A 20,918-nucleotide genomic window follows, 5' to 3' on the forward strand; every position below is an offset into this window, starting at 1 on the left:
GTCAAATTTGATGGTGGAATTAGTAGGTACTACCTAATTCCATGGGTGCAACTAATCCCTAATAGGTCTAGTAGGCATATTGTTTTTTAGAAGGATGAAGATTCCATCAAAACCTCTGTACTCGGTATCCTCTCATCTGAGTGCATTTATTGACGTAGTTTTTTGCGCCACTTCTTCTTCATCTGCCCTATGGAAGTCGACAGTAGATTTAGATGTATCATCCTAAGTTGGATAAAGGATTTTATTTATTTTGAGCTTGAACCCAGGTTTCGTTATTTTACTTCGGTAAACTGGTCTACCTACGACATTGTTGTTGAATTAATTAACAAGAAAATAACATTAGAATTTTAAAATTTTGGTCACCGAAGCAAGTAACTTTGTAATGCTCTCAACTGAGTATCAACTGAAAATAATAATGAGATGAAAAAATTCTGGAATCGAGCTGGAATTAATTCCACGCCTCTGACTATTCGGGACAGTGCTTTTAACCACTTAGCTATGGAGACCATGTCAGTTAGGCCGAATTATTTCGTCTCTTTCAGTGTTGAGTATCAACTGGCACAATGTAATTTCTCTTATCTCTTGCCAAGTGATCACAAAAACTAGTTTAGCATACAAATTCTCTAGTGGGCGAATAAGCGATCAGATAACGCACGCAATTACGTACGTGACACCTCACCAACTGATTACATCGGCGCGTGCGCATCTAGTGTTGGGAGCGTCGCCAATTACTTGTTGGTTATGAGCTTGTTATGCGAAAAAACTTAGATTTTTGATAAATGTTTTGTATGTTTATCGCGTTTTCTTGGGACCATCTTAGATGAAGGTCTTTGCACGTGATTTTTTGTTGCTTTTAATATCAGCTGTAGACTGTGTTGAGAGCTTTGTTAGTAGTATATTTAGATATGATTAACTTCTGAATGTATGTATGTTCTGTATGTATGTATATCTAACTGAAAAATTTAATTTAAATAAACATTCTTACATAGTAGTAACAATGTTTATTTAAATTAAATTTTTCAATTAGACTAAAAATAAAGAAGAATAGATTTTTTTATTTAGGTCGAGTGGTTTTGAGTTGCATGATCTCATATTTTATTTATCAATAACTTTGATGGAACTCTAGGACTCCCTCGTGTTCAATGTAAAACGTTTTTTAGTGTATTTATTTAACAGTTTATGTACAAAGAGATACAAGAAAACGACAGGCACAGAATGAAGGGACAGTAAATAGGAATGTATGGTTGTGTTCTGTGCTTCTAATTTTACTCGGCATTCAGTCATGCAAGTTTAGAAAACAAATGAAACAAAAAATAGGCGAAGGCAACAGATTATCAAATTAATTAAAATACTCACATTGATGATGATCTCAGACACAATGGATTTCCCAGCGATGGAATGCTTTATTGTGTACAAAAGTTTTCTCGCGAATAAGTGACAATGATCATGATAGTTCAATGACAATTGATTTTTCTGTAATCGTCTCAAGTTTTAACCTTTGTATGCTGCGAATTCCTTTGTAGATGTGTATAAGTACATAAGAAAACATAAGACTTTACTTTTAAATAAAAGACTTACACTTTTGTAATTAAGAAAGTTGGGTAAGGGGTCTATCAATTTGGTTCATAACCTGCGAATATCATCGACGTGTGTCAAATCTGGACTGTAAGTAGTTCATAAATCAACGTGTCAATTTCTATATATTTATAATATTTTTGAAGGTGCAGGTTGAGTCCATCTATAATAACAATTATTATTAAAAGGAAAAATAATAAACTCAAAACTACTAGACCGATTTTGACTCGTTCTGGCACATGCCTTTAGAATTAACGTGAAGTTTATATCTTACTGTGAATAGTCGCATATTTATCGTTGGAAATGGAGGAATAGAAAAGAGAAACAATCCTTAATTTTGTCAATAGAGTTATCTATATATTTTAATGAATAATTCTCAATACAGATGTTGCACGATACAGTCTCTCATCCATCTTACAAAGCATTATTTTTGTAGAAAAAATGGCAAATTAACAATACTTATTGCAATCAAATCTCTGGTGAAGAACATCGTTACCAACAGAAAATTAAACTTTTACGTATATATAGGTATCTATTTTCGAATTAAACGCTTAAATTTAATGAATTCCATGGAAAATTATATTCATTTATAATTATATATTTTGTATTTTAACTACAATTTATTAACTATATATTACAATTTTTGACTTATAGTTAGATTTTTTTATCAATCGTTTATTGCGTGCGTGAAATTGTTTCGTTTGGTTTTTTTTTAGCCAAATTTATTTGAGGTAATATTTTATCATCTTAAATGTTAGTGATTCGTTCAAAAAATTAATAATTTTGTACATATTTTAATGATTTCATAAACGCAGCAATTTAACGCCCGCCGTCTCACAGCACAATTGACAAAACATATTTTCCAAATATGTCTATTAGTAAACACGTAAAATATACCTTACAAATTGTATTTACAAAAAAAGTAATAGTATTAAATTACTATCGAAGTGGGAAATTAATATATTTAACTGCTGAAGACGAATTTTCATTTCATATTTATGTAAGAAGTATTTGAAGGATATATACTAAATGGCTTTTTAAAATGTAAATGCAAAAAATTAAATTATTTTATAAAGTTAATTAACTGATTGAAATAACTTAGAAAAACTGTTTAATTTAAATTACTTGGATTGAAATAACACTTCGTAATCAGCAATATATCATTAAAACTATTTCTATTGCAGTGGAGAATCTATGAGTGTCTAATAATGTGGAGGTTAACTACGTGGATAGGTCTTCGATGTCGACGTCACTTCGCGTCCTATTGTAAACTGTATTGCCATAGTAAAATATCTAAGAGTTAGCCGAAGTAGTTTTGATTGAAAAAAAATGTCACTGGCTGAATTTAAAAAAAGTGAAGATATTGTAAGTTTTTAAATTGTCTTAAGTAGGTTAGTACCTGCATTGGCTGTTAGTTAGTATGTGAAATATAGTTAGGTACCTACATAGGTACCTAACTATATTAATTATTTTTTTATATATACCTACGTTAGCTAAAACATTGTAGACTTTTGGGCAAATAAGTATTTAAATACTTTACTACGGCCATTTCATAATTTAAAAATAAATGCTTCCACGATAGCAGGCAGTGTAATTTAGTTGACTTTGATCAAAGAATATTAAAAAGCGTCAGTAGCTATAAAATGTATACATTTTTTTCCGAATGAATTAATTCTGTTATAATGCTCTCCCTAGGCAGACTGATACCTGTCGATATTCTCCATGAACAAGTTCGCAAGCCCAAGAAGGTGTGCTGTGTTACCGTGGAAGGATAATAACAATTTCAAGTGCTCTTCTCGAGCGCTCGAGTTGACACCGCGTGCCGTCTGACCTATCACAATCTTAATTATTTACAAACAGTATACGAAATCGACCCGAATAGAACTCGAAAGGAAAACAAAATAGGAACGATACAAAACGATACCCCCCGCCACTATTTCACCGGTGACTTTTTGGTAAAGCGGGAGCTAATATAAATACACGCTATTTACAATGTTAGGTCGGTCAGTCCTGCGTTTCCACGTCGAGTCCGTTCACCATCCTCTCGATGCTCTTGAGGTCCGAGGCTGGGGGGGTGGAGGATGTTGACGTGGGGGCGTCTGGAGGGGGATCAGCTGACGCGGCTCGCGCGGGGGGTGATCCGTTCCTCGGTCGCGCTGGAGACGAACTTAAGCTTCGTGCGCGTGGCGCTACTTGCTCAAACGCTGATCCTAAACCAGGCAGCGCGTAAGGCGCGAACCTGTGCGTTTTGCTCAGGGACGGGGCGACCGCGGGGGCTGGCGGCGCGGGCGGAGGCGGCAGCGAGTACTGCTGCAGCAGAGGATGCAGGTTAAAGAGCAAACCTGGCGGCATTTGATGCGGGGGGAAGAACGGTGGCGGGTACAGCGACGGAGGATACAGGTACGGCAGCAACGGAGGCTGTACCGGCGGACCTAGGGACACGTCCGGGGCTGGCGAGGGGCGGGACGGGCCCGCAGGGGGAGAGGTCGCTCGCGGCCCTCCTGAACAGGAGGAGTCCGAATTCGCCTCTATGCCTTCCTCAGGGCCGGAATCAGCACCGGCTCCACTTGAGCTAAACCATGCTGTGAATAAAAATTGCACATTTAGAACAGGACAAGTTCTAGAATTTAAAATTATTATTTTGGTAAGTATAGATGGAGAAGCGGTGGTGGTGTAATGGTTAAGACGCCTCAGATAAGGTCCCAGGTTCGAATCCTACTCGTGCCCATGAGTTTGTATACAAATCTGACTCATATATAGTAGTTTTCATCGATCACCACTTGCTTCCGGTGAAGGAAAACATCGTGAGGAAACCTGCACACTGGTTGATTATTATTAACTTATGTGTGAAATGGAGAAGGCAATGGCAAACAACTCCATTAATAATGCCAAGAAAGTGTTGTGTGTGTTTCATTCCACGTAATGACTTCGTAGTCATTACGGCGACCCTCAGTCATGATTTATACGACTATAAAGAAGAAGAAGTATAGATAATATTAATATTAATAAAAAATGTATTTTTTTAAATATCGCGCGATGCGAAGTTGTTCCTAAATTGCAAGCGTAATTAAGAAATTAGCAGCTGTGATTGGCTTTATCAGAACGCCTATTATCTCACCGGCAGCTACTACTTCAAAAGTGAATTGTGAATTCGCTGCATTTGTCGTACATAGTTGTCTATCGGCTTAGATATTGCCGGGACAGCTATAAGGCTGAGTGCTAGTAATTAAATATACTTACAGCTAGTGTTGTGTTGCGTGGTGGAGGACGGTGGCGGGCTGGACGGCCCGCCGACATCTAGCGGCCGCTCGTCGTCCTCGTCGCGGTCCGAGCGCGCCGTCAACAGCGCCTGCCTGCGGTACACGGACAAACTACTCGTGTTATCACTCAGTCACACACTTGCATACAAGGGATATAATATAGAATAGGGCCTCTGCATCTCATCATGTATGAGGCGACTAGGGGATACAGCCTTAAAAGCTGAAAGGCAACAACAGCATTCTCAAATAAGGTTGACGTCAGGAAGGCAGCCGGTTGCACCAAGGGACACACAGCCTTGTTAGAACAAGGCTATGTGTCTCTTAGTTGCCTCGTATTTCATGATATGGAATGGTCCTATTCAAAGGCACACGCCATCACTACAACGAATAACTCGAAATTGTTAATTAGTTTCTTAAAAAGTCAGCTTCGATAAGAATGTAGGAACATTTTTGAGCTTTGTTCGATTACCTCACCAGTTCATAAAGATTTTACAGTCCATCGAAAAACACCAGCCACCGTTTAAAATGACAAAGTTTGCACTTTAACACATCAATCGCCAGGGGTGTCAAACGGTTGGCATTTCATAATGGTCGGTTGCCCGCCAAAGGTTAATCATCCTCTAATGACACTGCCGAAATTTGAGCCGCGGTGGCGCGCGCGACGCCCTTTCCGAGTTCCAATTTTGAAAGAGGGAGTCATTTTCTTCGTCTATATTTGAATTTAGAACAATTTTTCATGTTATTTTTAAATAAAACGCTTCCGTGATACCCTACTTTCCTCTAAAATGTTTTTTGGATAACAATGACACTTTCATAGATCTGTTATTTTATTTTTAGTAGTTTGCAGATCTTAATTCTGGTGATGATATATTTTTTGATTTACGTATTCCTGTTCATCGCTAAATTGTTATTATTATTATTGAATATAATAATATTCAGAATTAATTAATTACTACTTAAGATACTTAATAAATGTATTTGATTTCATGAACATCATAATCCCAATGAAACTATATTCTCATACTGAAATAAATTCAGCAACATATCACTTGCACCCCAAAAAGGCCAAAACGCGAGAGCAATTATTTGCCTTCTGTCACCCTATAAAACAAACAACTGTTTATCATCCACATTGTTTTACGCAGCCCTGTCTCGCCAGGACTCCTGATTGGGGACTTTAAATTTATTTTATTAACTCGTCTCATAGCCAGCTGATAGAATTTAATTTGTGGCACCCCTTAAAATTCAGGGCTGACAATTACTGAGTATCGTCTTATTTAATTTTAAGATTTTTCAATTTCAGATTAGAAATAGGTGTGTAAAGTAGGCTCGTATTAAAATTAACAACAAGTTTAGTAATTGTTAGATTGTGACAGAAATTAGGTTTAAAGATTTTTATTAATATGTAAAGAAATTACATTCACTTAATATAAGAGCCTCAATTAATATTGACATTAAAAATATACGCACATTTAAAAAGTGCATTTGACATTAAAGTAGTTACATTGTCATTGGTTGTCATAGACGTATTTCCACAATGGAATTTTACAGATTTTCAATTTTAACAGAAGAGAAGATTGTTATTATAATTGATCCATGTCTCCATTATTATTTTCAATTTATCGGTTTAGATTAGCCAATAAAAATGGCCAGATCGTGGAATGCACTCAGTGACCCTGAAATCATCAGAAGAGCTCCGAGCGGTGCTAGTTTGTACTTTCACTTATGAATTCTAAGTGAAAATATCTTTATTTGCTACATAGTATTCGCTGTATGAACTTCAGGTCTGTATAACTAAAGGTTGACTATACCCGCATATCATAATTTTACAAATTATGTTTTTGTGTAATATAGTTTAAATAAATGAAAACATTGGCAACCCTATGCTAAACTGTCCACATTAGGGTTCCTGTTACAATGTAAACGCTAGGGGTGGCCCGCCTTGTAATTTTGCCGAATTTTTATCCGCCGCGGTTTGCCTCGTCTTTTTATCGACTTCGTAACAAGGGTAGTATTAGAGGTGTCCGGGGAAAGTTATTTTATGCGGATTTTCCGATTACCATTCGGGGTCGCTTTATTGTTTGTGTTATTGCTGTTATCTATGATATTCGGAGAATAACTACCTAATACTAAATAATTCAGATTCGGAAATATTTCTAGATGTAATTAATTCATGGTACTTTAGTATTATTGGTGCTATGATTCCATGATACTTTATGAAAGAATTTGGTGGAAAGATATATTATTTTCCGGCGATAGTGCATTATTAAAAGCGTTTACCAAAGTACCTAATATCAAAATGTTGAAATATTGAAATTTAAATCGATACAGATAAATGGAAAATGAAATAGAGGCCTTGTCCAGCAGTAGGATATTAATTATAGACTAAAGTGAAAGTAAAAGGGATTTAAATTGCCTTTATATCTAATCATAGATATTCGACACAATCCTACAAATATTGTATCAATATCGTCTAGATCACAACTCTGCTGGCAAAGCGGGAACACTACGTGGTGTCTGCTCCAAATGCAGGTGTGTAGGGCTGTCAATTTTCTAGTAAATATAATGATAACTATCATTCTATGTATAGTTAATATTAATACGAAATTGACAGCGACAGCGATACTAAAGAAGAAGGTGTAAAAGGAAAACTATGTTATCATGGGAAAGGAATTTCTCTATCTAATCCGTTAGAGAAATAAAGATTTGAAAAGTCTTCGCGCCGATGCCTATAATAAAGCTACAGCTAGAACAGAATCTTTACTACAAAAGGAAATGAAAACATATTTTTCTTAGTTAACTATATAATAGGTACTTGGTTATATCCTAGCAATACTAGTGCAATCATAAAAACGAATTTAAATTCGGAGAAACGTAGAATCGTTAGAGATCATGTCACAACAATAATCGTTGGCATCGTCAACCCTGCCGCGAGTCGCTTTCCCCGCGCTTGTCAAAACGCTCACGTTTCTCTCTTCCTCCCGGCGGCCATTTTGTAAAGATGAACTCAGCGTCCGACATTTCCGTTGGTCTGTAATTCGGAAGCCGGAGCCCATCCGGTGCAAAATGTTGTTTAACTGAATTAAACATTCCTTCCCGTCGACGGATGTGCGTACGTTTAACACGGACCACTTTTCCGGGTGTTAGAAAACTCACCTTTCGTATAATAAATTACGGGCGCCAAAAATATGCAAAACGAGATAGCCCAAAAAGGTTGCATACATTTTATCCCGGTTTATGCAAATGAAGCTGGAATACGCACGAGTTAATTTGTTTTCTCGCCGCAAACTACGCCGCGTTAAGGGAAGCAGTTTTACATAACCTCAATTTACCCAAAAGCACGCCAGATATGAAATACTAATTGACTTCTCTTTCGAATTTAAAATAAGTTAGCGGAACGCCAACCTATCCTGAGGAAATTATGCGGTGAAGAAAAAAAAACTAAGCTGATTTTATCGCGGAAATCCAATTTTCTCCCTTGCACGCTAAAGACGCTGGAAAAAGCGGCAAGTCGAATGACTCCACCATTTTAGCCGTTACGCGCCATGTTTAAACTCAGAACACGAATAAGGAGGCGCCGGATTGGTTTAATTTGAATTTGTGGCGCCGCGTCGCGGCTGCGGACGCAAACGGCGCCGCGCCCTAATTAATTTGGAGATTCACAGATACGAGGTTAATTTAGTTAAGTTTTAACTTCGCTTAAATAGTCAGTAGTTTGTTGTCTTCAATTATTTACTCGTCACTTCCTGATTTCTCTCATGCTTTATGATTGACACATGTTTTGTAGTTTACATGTTTTTTTTGTACTACCTCACGTGACATTGGATTGAAATATAAATTAAACTAAATGAAAAATATAGACGAAGTGAAATTACATTCTATAGCTATAACATAGGTAAGTATCAGTGGTATCCAAACTATGGTTGTAATATTATAATAGCGGAAGGCGAATTTATTACAATTGTTGTAAGAAGTTCTTCGAGAAATGTTAGTCAAGGTCATGGAAATAAAAAATAGAACAAGGGTTAGATACTTACTTCTTTTCCCGTTTCCCCGCGCCCGTGTCTCGGAACCCTTTCGCGAATGGGTTGTTGTCGATTTTCAGTTGTGTGATCTGAAAATTAAGTCGAAATTAATTACTGAAGTTACAGTAAGTATAACATCATGTGCTGAAATATGGTATTCCGTTGTAATATAGTATTTAGGTGTAACATGTTTTGACAACGATCATAAAAAAATAATTTAAAATTTCATGAAAAATTCCTACATAGAGGTTTGAAGTCTATGAGCTCAAGAAAATTTTTTAAAACTATAAATCCTTACGGCCAGCAAATCTAGAAGAAAACTTATTTCTTAAAATTTTAAATTTAGAATTCCTTAGTCTGCACTGGAATAGAGAGGCATAGATCCAAGTATAGAAAGTTGTTCGTAGTAAATTATGTTCGGAACGTGTGGATCGTCACTTGATCCGACACTTCTGAGAAGAGTGGCTTGAGAGCGCGGCAAAAACTGGATATATAGCATAGCATGGATTGATTATTTAAAACTACGATAGGTATGAGCTCATTGCTGGAAGGAATGAGTGCGGGATTATTAGGCAAATCCACTTGTTAGAGAAAAATTCTATGGAAAATAGCATGCTGTTTGTAGAAAGTAATGAAAACTGATCACAGTTTTCACATCAAACTAGTGGCATTTTTGAAAATTACATGTTTATAACAGTGGGCAAACATCAGGAATTCAAAAGAGTTACTATACGCTGTTAACTTTAAACTAAGCGAGGTTTTCTTTCTATTTCAGTTTCTTAAAGTAACTTCTGTCTGTCATTCAGTAGTTTTACTCAGGAACGCTTGGAGGCATCAAGTTGAAATTTATATCAAATACTTTTTAACAGTCTATTGTGTGAAAATGACTTTCAACTGAGAATCAAGCTTACAAGTCAATCCGATTAAAATACTATTTAAACGAAACGCTCTGAGTAATCAAAACCTAGGATAATTCCCGTTGAAATAAAATAAATACATTTGGCAATAAACGTTGTCTTACAGCACTGTAAGCATGTATAACTTAAAAGCTTATTTTACGGAAACCTCTCGGTGCACGAAACCAACTCGCCCTTGACCGGTTGTTACCTACAACATTTTTATTTTATAGATTTCGATGACTAGCAAATAAACAATTTCTTACCTTCTCATTTTGATAGGCAGTGACGGCAATGAACTCTGTCTCCTTGAAGACGTACGTCCTGAAGGTGGAGTAGGGCAGCTTCAGGATGTCATTGGCTCGCACCAGGTGGAACCGTGGCTGGTACTTGTGCATGGAGTTGAGGATCGTCTGCGTGACACACTTCAAACAGCTTAGGAACTTGATCTGGTAATCAACTACGACTTACGACTAGCATAATATGTGACGCTTGGGTGACGAGTAAAAACAAAATATTTTTTTAAATATATTTGGCTATGCTTTTACAACCGGCTGCCTGCCTGATGTCAACCCTCTTTAGGGAGTTAATACTCGACCCGTGTAATATATCTATAGATGAAAAGTATATATAGCACATCTATATATACTTTTCATCTCGAAATCACCACGGGAGCGATACCTCAAGGCGTAATTAGTATATAGTAATTTAAATGAAATACTTTTTAGTTTTCCACCCTCCATAATTGCGTACAATACAATACGTGGTAATATCATTTCCTAACGTAAAGTCTAACATAAAGAAATGTCAATTCAATATGTTACGTGGACAACTAAATTATAAGTTCCGCGAATAAATGTCTGGTTTAGTTGCGGCTTGATTCGTCATAGCTATCATTCAGCTGGCAATTACTGAATTTGTCAATATATCGCTATAACTACATAGTAATTCAGCTGGCAATACTGAATTTGTCAATATATCGCTATCACTACATAGTATAAAACAAAGTCGCTTCTCTACTGTCTGTCTCTATTTATCTTTAAAACTACGCAACGGATTTTGATGCTGATTTTTTAAATTGATAGTGTGATTCTTGAGGAAGGTTTAGATGTGTATTATAAGATAGATATTTTATCCGAGCGAAGCTGAGGCGGGACGCTAGTTCTTTATAAAACCGTCATGTATGCGACAAAGCTAGTGTAATTCTGATAGTGATAAAACACACTTTAGCTATAGCAGGTATGCGTTATCTTTTTTGATAATACTGTTATTGTTTTAGTGTTACCAATTTTATTGAAATAAATGTGAAACTTTTATAGAAATAAATATTTTCTCGTAAGCTATCCAAAAAAGATGACCGCCAATTGATTTTCCCCGATTTCGGGGTTATTTTTGTCTAACGAAGTCGTAATAAAGCTTGCGTATCAATTAAGGCGTGTCAAAAAAAACTGAAGACATTTTAACCTTATTAATAATAAAAATCTAGCCACAAAGTAGTTAGGGCGGCCACCCCACAGTCATTAAGGTTCATTATTGCGCGCCCTGCTGAATGATACATGAGGCGATCGCGATCTTACATCAAGGTGGTGGTTAAAGGAAATCAAACCTAAATTGCAAAGATAATTGCTTCAAATTGTCGCTAGTTTTTATTTTCTTGTAACTTGAATCGGATTTTATGGATTATTTGTAAGCTGCATGACTTTCTTTCGCGGAAATGGCATAGAACTTCTTTATACCTACTTAGACGACTAAAATGATAGTTCTCCCAGAGAAGAATGAGGATATATTGTATGTAATTTCCAACTATAGCTTCTAAATATATATACATTTATTAACAGATATAAATGAATGATTTCGATTTTTATTACTTTTTGCCCGCAAAGTTTTTGGTGGCTCTAAGTAACTATAAAAATAGACAAAAAAGTAACTATACAAATTTTACAATCTCTCTCTCATCTCCGCATGATCCCGATTGGGTTCACGACTGTGACGCCGCGAAGCCGGAATTAGCGTAAAAAATAACATTAAAATTTTGAAGATTTAGCTGTGATTTTACAAAACTGACGTTAACCCTCCGTGAGATCAGCTGCATGATCTCTTAGTTGGATACAACATCCGCGTTAGGATACAAAGTCCTATTCCAGGGCGGAACTACACGCCACAAAATTGAACAAACTACAAAGTAAAAAAAAATGACAACAAGATAAGTTTTCATTTCAAAGAAAGAATTGCCTTTGTTGTAACAAAAGTGATCACCCTCGACCTAAAAATGTTACTTGGAGTGGGCAAATTTAGGCGTTTTCCATAATGACAAGGTAGGGTGACCCCTCGGTTACGAAATGACGGACATTACGCACTTAATTTGTGCCCCTGTCACGGTTCTGGTTAGTTGTACTGCTTTTTTGTTTCATGGGAAGAACAATTTTGAAGCTATTGTTACGACGTCGTCATTTAATGTCCGGTTTCGATCAAAAATATCAATGATTTTTTCAATTTTTGTTAAGTTGTAAAGATCTACTCTTTCTAAGTGTGAGGTTGGACTATACATTCATAGAAACATAGGTGGCATAAGCAAGACAATTAAAAGGCAAATGGTGCAAAAAGAGATAAGTATCTTAATTTTCGACTAATTGTAATGTTGTAACCTTAACTTGTACTAAAAATGTTTATTTTTCTATGACTAATAGGTTAGAATACCAACAGACAGCTATAAAGATAAATTAAATCACTGTAAGAAAATAATTGAACGGGAATCTTTGACGGACACTTTGGTAAAATAATTACAAATATTGTACTAAGTATACGGGGTTCTAGGTATAAAATTCCACTTAACTTCACTTATTTTTATTATTATTAAAAAAATATGATGAATTAACTGATATTATATGACTATGCTTTTAAATAACAACATTTTAGATCCTTTTATCGCTTTACACATTTAAAAGTGTTCGTTTTTTTTCTAAAATAGTCTAACCAGCCAGTGCGGAAGGTTGACTTATTCTTTTTTTATTATTATTATTTACGCGACACAGGAAACAGTCGCGAATCTTTTAAATCCAATAAGTATGTACTAAAGTTCACTATCACTATCACTATCTCAGGTCATAATCACCGCATTGTTGACACTGTCCAGTGGCCGCTTAAAGCGTTTGTATGCAAAACTAACATTGTTATTCTATGCGACTATGCGTTTTATTTAATATGCACGCACGCCTTATGTTAAAGTCGGTATTTTGTTCTTTGTTGGTATCACTACAGTAAGTACCTACTGGCAGTGTTACGCATATATTCATTCATATAGGAAGATCACTAAGTATCGTACTCGATTTAAAGAAATCCAATTTTCCTTGAACATTTTCACATTATACCTTTTTCATTATTCCTAAGCAATTGATTATTTTCCAAGCAATAAAATCAGATGCTATTTTTAATATAAAAAAAATATATATGGAGCTAGTCATAGCCCGTGACGTCATAATTTTGGAGTCAAAAACATCAAAATAGTTTTCTCCGTCGATTCTAATCTATTAAGCTTTTATGAGTCGACGGAGAGTGGCGGACTCGATTGATGCATTTAAATAAAGTGTTTTTATTGGCTAATTGATATCCCCGCTACTCTGATTGGTTTAATTTGATTAAATCATTTCATTATTGCATCCTGTCCGGCTCAAGCATGGCGGCCGGAGGAAATCTTTATTGATGGCATGGGTTTAATAAGTCAAGTATTCTGCGGGCTGTTTCTTAAGAAATAATTTAAAACTATATTTTAGGTGCACTTTAAGAGTACTTACTTCCAACACCTCTTTATGTACTTACCATATATTATTTATTACGCTTGTTAATTTCGCGCACGGGAGTTCCCGTTGTTCTAATAGTCTGTATTCATTCACGTTTATTTCCTTTCTTATTAATTTATCAATCAAAAATTTCATCGGGATAACCTCACAACAGCTCTAACCTGATAACCTAATTAATAAATCAAAACAAAACTGACCCTCGATCTCGAGTGGAAACTTTATCGAATCCCAAACGCTCTAACGAGCCTATCCGATTTTGAGAAACATTAAAATCCAAATTATAGTATCGTGAGCGTTGGGCTTAATTACGGGACTTTTATTCGTTCAATTTCTTTATTTTACGGCTGGACAACAAATTAATATGTAAATCGGCTGGCGCGGTGGTCCGAGTAGTGTCGATACTTGGACGATATCGATTAAAATTAATGAGTGTTGATTTCGACGAGTAGGATACGAAACATCGATAGTTTTATTAGCGTCTACCGTGGCGGATTGTCTTAGACGATAGGTAGGCAAGTATTTATAATTACTTGTAGATAACCGTTGAAAATAAATCCTAATATCAATTTGGATGAGCATAGTAAATGTACTGGCGCTGTACGATTGGTTTTATGAAAATTTACAAATATTCCCGAATAACAAATAATGTTTATATTTTTGATTTTTGTTCCCTATTAATGGCATTATTTTTAATTGTATTATCATATTTTTTCTTCATCTATTGTACATATAGAATATTTCTAAATCGTTTAGTAATTTTTATTTTAGTTCTATCGATATGTATTGAGGCTTGAACAAGTCCCTAATAGAGTTTACTCTAACAAGCCGAAGATGGCGCCACAAGGCGGCGGGTGTTTCAATCGCTTCGCCACGGTCACAGATCATAAAGAGAATTATTATAGTCTTATTTATAGATCTCTAATTAACAGTGATGTAAGATGTTATTCATTTATAAAACATTTTACATTCTAAGGTTGAATCAGAATTAAGTCACGTCTTTTTCGAGAACCTAATAATAATCGTGGACTTTACGTACGCACGCAATTTTTTGAAATATGATGTACCTAATGGAGATAATTAAGTTTTGAAACCATAGCACTAAGGTAAAATTTTTCATTGCATAAGCCGAATAAATATTTGAAAATATTGGTTTGGCTATTCCTCGGTAGATGGCGTTACTATATTTTATGTTTGTTTAAAACTTTTATTGTTGATGGCTATTAAAGTTATTTCATTGATTATTATCAGGCATACATAACTAATTTTATCTGCTAGAAAGTCGTACAAGTTTTCATACTTTATTATTAACGGCATAGTAGGTACCTAATTACTATATTAAGAAAACGTTTCGTTTCCTATAATAGCATCGTATTAACTTTTAATAAATGTTTAGTTCCCGTAATCGAATTTAAAGTCCAAGCAAATCAAATACACTTGTCAAGTGCATTTGATTGCATATTCCGCATGCAACCACAACGGGCGTCACCAGCCCACACGTTCGCGCCAAGTGGCTAATTCGCACCGTAAACATACACGCCATAACTCATATCAACTAAGCCGCGGACGGAGCTCACACCAATACACCCGTCTCGCTCTAACGAACTAGAGAAACCCAACCCGGCTATTTGTTTTTCCTTTTACTTCCTTTGAAATCTTATTTTGAATTTTATTCCTATAGGGGGCGTGGATGCGACGTTGCATTTTGTCCAACTCGCTCACTCTTATGGGATTTCGCGGCGGTCCCACTCTCGCTTTTTGTAATTTTAATTCGCAGAACGGCGTCGAACGTGATTCGATTCCATAGAACTTTTTTATTGCAATGCTCGGAATTCAATGAACTAAGGATGGGATTTCGGCTGATGCTTATGCAGTATCGATTCGGATGTCTCTTGTTTACATCGAGATCATTTCGAGTTGTGACTATCGAGATTTCATTTGTTTCGAGCCAATGAAACTAACGTGCACTCGGCATGCTACAATACGAGATTGGAGAGTAGTCATTCAGTTTTCCTATCGTATTCGTCGGTACAGTCAACACGACCATTTCAATACACATAACGACCACCTTTTACAATGCAGACAATGAGACATGAGATGCTATTTCTATTTCAACGCAGAGTTTGTTAGAAGGGAAGTCAGTAAACATAGCATATATTGACTTCGTCGTAAATAGAATCATTGATGTACATTTTCAACACGAAATATACTCGTATGTAATTTGAATATTCTAACAAAAAGAAAAAGTAAGCCAGAATGAAGATAGTCTAGTACTACAGGCAGGTAAGAGTATAACGCGAAGTTAAGAGATACTACAAAAGAAAGTTCAATAGAAATAAAATTTTGCTGAATCATGATGCTAAAAAGAAAACTAGGGTGGGTTGCACCGACGCGTTGCACTCTAGCGTTAACTTTAACGTGCGCAGAAAAACGCAAAGTACGCCAAACGTCGTTTTGTCCAAACGTCGTTGTTTTGTTGACGGTGCAACTCACAATAAATAAATTATATTACCTTAAATCCTACAAAACGGCTGACCATATCTTACGACACAGAAGCAAGACTTAGCAAAGCGAACAAATCATTTATCCACATCGCATGTCATGAGACAATTCTGTCCAGGAAGTAGGAACTGGAGGGTCTACAACACAATCATTACGAATCTATGGCTGACAAGATTAACAATCAAGTGCCTTCTAATTTGCAGATTAAAATAGATGCGTTAGGTCTTATAAGACGCTTATACGCTTATAAGACGCAATATATGCACTGAATTTATTATTAGGTTTAGGATAATTATTTATTAGGTTTGTTAGTCATGTTTGTTGTTGAAAAGATGAAATTTTATCAGTTTTGTCATAATAATTCTTATATAAATAACTCAAAATGACTTTAACTTGCAACATGTCAATTAAATATTTATTTAACTTTGCCTTATTTTATAGTTTACTGTACTTCACTTTCTTTCGTTTTATAGCTTTTGATTCTTATGTTCATGCATTTGTGTATAATAATAAAATTGCAATCGTACAAGATAAGACGAGATATTTTTTATGCATAAGCCAACATCAGAAATAATAATTAAATGCGTCGTTAACCGCTTCCCAGGGAAGTCGATCCGCTAACCTGCCTACTTCACTTAGCGGTTAAGTGTAAGTTAAAAGAATAAAACTGCCTCAGATTATGTTCAGAGGAGCCGCCGATGCATCAATATTTACTCTGACTGTTGACTCGCAAACCGTCTTAACTGTGTGTCAACAAAAGGGTTCACTAATGCCCTTTTTACTACAAAAAGCGACAGCAAATATTGGTACAACACGCGACCACAGCGCTGCCGGTGCGCGGCGGTGAATAGCAGAACTAAACTTTTATTTTTTTAATAGTGAAACGCAAATTGAATTGGACTTGTTACGACCTACAATGAAATATAGTAATTAAAAAAACATTCGCGAACGGTGGTCTTACAGACTTGTATAGTGGCATTTTATTATATGGTTTTATTAATTTAATGATATGATACTGGCGAATTTTATATGTAGTTCAATAACCTATATCAAAAGAGCCGCCGGCAAAAAGTTAATTCACTTCTAAAAATAAAATCGTAAAATGACAAGCGGAAAAAACTGAGATTAGCTAGCTGTTGGTACTGTCTCTATAAAATTTAAATGATTTATTGTCTTGTGTCTGGCAGTAACACCACTACCATGCCACGATCGCCAATCAGAATTAAGTGGTAAATAGGTACCTATATGGATCCATGCCAGTCACCAATATAATCAACCACGAATCAACTTCTATTTCCGCCTCGGTCATTAAAACGAGCTGTCACTGTCACTTGTCAGTCCAAAAATACAGTCACTGTCAAATCGTTAGCACAAAATTAAAAACAATCGATACTCGACTCGGGAGCAGATCCATTAGCGATTAACGAGCGATCGAGCGAGCACTAAATTAAAATAAATATTTGCCGCGCGCCTGCGCACAAGGAGACTGCTTTCATCTCGCCGACACAGGTGCCGACTCGCGTAAAATGATTTTAGTATAGAAAGAGCCTATTCACTTATATGGTACTTGTAAATATCATCGTTTAGTTACCTCGGTCGCTATTAATTTATATAGCAAATTCCAAAAAAAATAGGGAATCTACCAGCTTTGATAAAAATATAGTAGGATTTAGGAAAATAATTTCATGAAAGATGTTTTATTAATACTAAATAGATAATTCAAATTATTGATTTTTATTCTAGGGTTGGTAAGATATCTCAACTAATATTATAAATGCAAAAGTAAGTTCGTTTGTTATCACTTCACGCTTCATCTACTGAACCAATCTTTTTGAAATTCATCATTCATCCATATAGTTAAGAAGCTAGAGAAAGATGTAGACTACCTTTCATTGCGGGAAAAAGTCATCCCTTGGGAAATTCACGCGGACGAAGCCGCGGGTAAAACCTAGTATAGATTATATTCGAATTAATGATGGATGAACCAGATAACTGTCAGATGGTACAACACTGTCATTATTGTATTTGACAACGGACCGGAAGACAAAATAGTTGACCAAAGGCAATACAGTTTCCCAAAAAACTTCTCAAAGTCAAAATCTGATAAGAATAAGACGTGTAACGAGTAAAAACTTCGTAAAATCTTGTCCGCTGATCTCACTCAAATGTCTTTCATCTCTGTTTTTGAATGTCAAAAAATTTTTTTTGTTCCACAACGAAGTTCGAGTTTCCATATTCACTTTATTTTGTCTCACTGTCGCGTCAGCCTACTAACCATTCTTGCTAATGCAAGCTTAACTCTAGTAGTAATTATAAAATCAGTATGTAAATTTTAGTCATGATTTTGCAGATATTTTAATGGGTTCCATATCATTCTATGAATTGATACTAACAACTGTATCTTTTTCGGTTAATTGTCTTCATCAAATTTTTTTTAATCGTCAGATTATGATAATCTTGGCATTTCTATTATTGTAATCATTTTGAAAAAATATATTCATTGGATTGGAAGGTCAGTATTCCTACAATCTGGTACCACAATTGCAAAGAGTTGTTACTTTTGACGACCTCGGTGGCGCAGTGGTAAAGTTCTTGCCACTGAACCGAGTGGTCCCGGGTTCGAACCCCGGTCGGGTCATGATGGGAAATGATCTTTTTCTGATTGGCCCGGGTCTTGGATGTTTATCTATATATGTATATATTATAAAATATTGTATCGTTGAGTTAGTATCCCATAACACAAGTCTCGAACTTACTTTGGGTCTAGCTCAATCTGTGTGATTTGTCCTTATATATTTATTTATTTATATTTTTTCCTCGAAAATAGATAAGATTTTCAACATGTAATTGCGTAGAATGCTACGCATCGTAGCAAGCTACGCGTGTCGTAGCGCGTGTAGATGTGCTACGCGGTAGCGCTTTTATTCACATCAATATATTTTGATGTAATTTAATTCATTGTGTATATTAAAATATTGCAGTCGTAAAATGCATTTCATTAATATTATAAAGTTTATCATATCATATCATAGTTTGTTAGTATGGATATATGTATGTTTGTTACTCTTTCATTCAAGATTTTTGAATGGAAATTCAAGAAATTTGGTACACGGGTACAATATAACCTGGAATAACACATACGTTACTTTTTATCCTGAAATTCCCACCGGTGGGAAGCCCCTGGACGCAGCTAGTTTGTAATAAGTTAATAGCTCCGAAAAAATACGCATCTGTACGTAGTAGCAGGGAATCCGGACAGACAGAAGTGTTTTGTTGGTTTTTACTGGTCAAACAAGAGGTGTGCAAACGAAACCGTTTTACCGATACATGAAATTGGTATTACCGGTCCGCGTGTTTGCGCAAGGCCAGTCATAGGTATGGGATTGTTTTAAATATCTCTCAGCTTATTTTTTTTTTAATCCTAAATATAGTTTTTTCGGCGGTTCTCACTTCTCAGAGCGTTTCGACGCTGCGGCCGCGCTGTCGTAACAACTTTTCTTAACAAAGACAAGAATTAATTTTACTATGTGACTTTAAAATAATCTGTAATATCAATTTTATGAATGATTAATTTTGGAAGATTCCTTTGACGGATCGTAATGACAGCGTGGCCGCAGCGGTCGAAACCCTCTGAGAAAAAGCCTTAACAGCGGATAGGTAACAATAGCATCTCCAAAGAGGGTTGAAGTCAGGCAAGCAGTCGGTTGTAAAAGCATATAGCCAAATCTTCAAAATTTAATGTTTGTATTTTTTACGCGAACCGTGGGCTTCGGGCATCGCAGCTTTGAATGTAACAGTTAAAATACGGGGATGACACAAACATCAATCCAACATTTCTTGGATTCACTGTAGTTGACTAGTAACAAACATACATATGTGACGTTCTACGAAAAAAAGTACTTCCCATCATAAAGGAAAGCCACGTTTAGCTGCATTGTGACTATTAATGAACACGATTAATAATATATTTATAAGTAAACAGTGTAACAATAAGTTTTATTTTAATGCACCGTTAGTACTGCATTAGATATAGACTTTTATTGCGCATAAACTTTTAATTTCATCCCTAGTTCACTGTAAATATTATTATTGTCATTAACATGACATTAAAACGTTATCTCAATAACTTTCATAACACCGCAATCACTTTTAAAAGCTTTTCGTTTCGTAAAGCGACTAAACGCAGAGCACTCTTACAGACTTCATTAAAAAGCTCACAAATAAAAAATAAAGAAGACACAGAACTGACACCTTCTGATATCTTAGCAACAATAGGGAAAATATACGAATATTTGAGATACAATAATTAAAAACAATATGTGTAAACAATATATGTGTAACAATATATGTAGATGTATATATACATCACGTAATATGGAATCAAGATAAAATATGATAGTAGCAACAAAGTATTTGTTAACATTAAGTTTATTTTCGATCTCTTTTTGCTAAACATAGTTTTGCTTTTATGTATGATCGGATCTCTTTGTCTAATTAGAAACATTTTAAAAGTTATATTTAGTAATAAATTAGTATTATTTTTTTAGAAATCATGACAAAAAATGTGTGCATATGTTGATGCGCAACATATCGTTCTTTCTCGCTCTGCATAATAAACATACATGTGTGAGATGTACGATGTGCTATTTCACTTGAATAAATGAAAATGAGCGAGACGCCTGAAGTATGATGCATGTCAATTTTGCTAATTTACGGTTGTAAATAATCAAATATTACATATAATTAATGGTCAAGTCATAAACTTGTGCCTATTATAATAATCTTAGCTTGGTTCCGATGAGCCGCCCTAGACTTTCTCTCGAGTCTTGATTCTCTTTACAATAATTAAGTCGATAATTTATGTTA

The 20,918-nt window shown here is 35.5% G+C and overlaps 1 protein-coding gene across 10 annotated transcripts in view; it reads right to left on the bottom strand.

The window, feature by feature from the left end:
- Positions 1–1,906: 1,906 nt before the first annotated feature.
- Positions 1,907–20,918, bottom strand: part of LOC128679221 (T-box transcription factor TBX3) — an 84,277-nt gene continuing 65,265 nt past the window's right edge. For 5 of the 10 annotated variants that reach the window (XM_053761315.2, XM_053761309.2, XM_053761306.2 and 2 more), the window contains 4 exons: positions 10,023–10,169; positions 8,873–8,949; positions 4,816–4,946; positions 1,907–4,157 (listed from right to left, as the gene is read on the bottom strand). In XM_053761315.2, coding sequence (XP_053617290.1) covers positions 3,580–4,157; positions 4,816–4,946; positions 8,873–8,949; positions 10,023–10,169 — 933 coding nt within the window. In that variant the 3' untranslated portion in view covers positions 1,907–3,579. Of the gene's footprint in view, positions 4,158–4,815; positions 4,947–8,872; positions 8,950–10,022; positions 10,182–20,918 lie in introns of all 10 variants that reach the window. The other 5 variants (XM_053761311.2, XM_053761308.2, XM_053761305.2 and 2 more) reach the window with 2 other exon arrangements.

This window comes from Plodia interpunctella, chromosome 21 (assembly GCF_027563975.2).
Source record: "Plodia interpunctella isolate USDA-ARS_2022_Savannah chromosome 21, ilPloInte3.2, whole genome shotgun sequence".
Lineage (NCBI taxonomy): Eukaryota > Metazoa > Arthropoda > Insecta > Lepidoptera > Pyralidae > Plodia > Plodia interpunctella.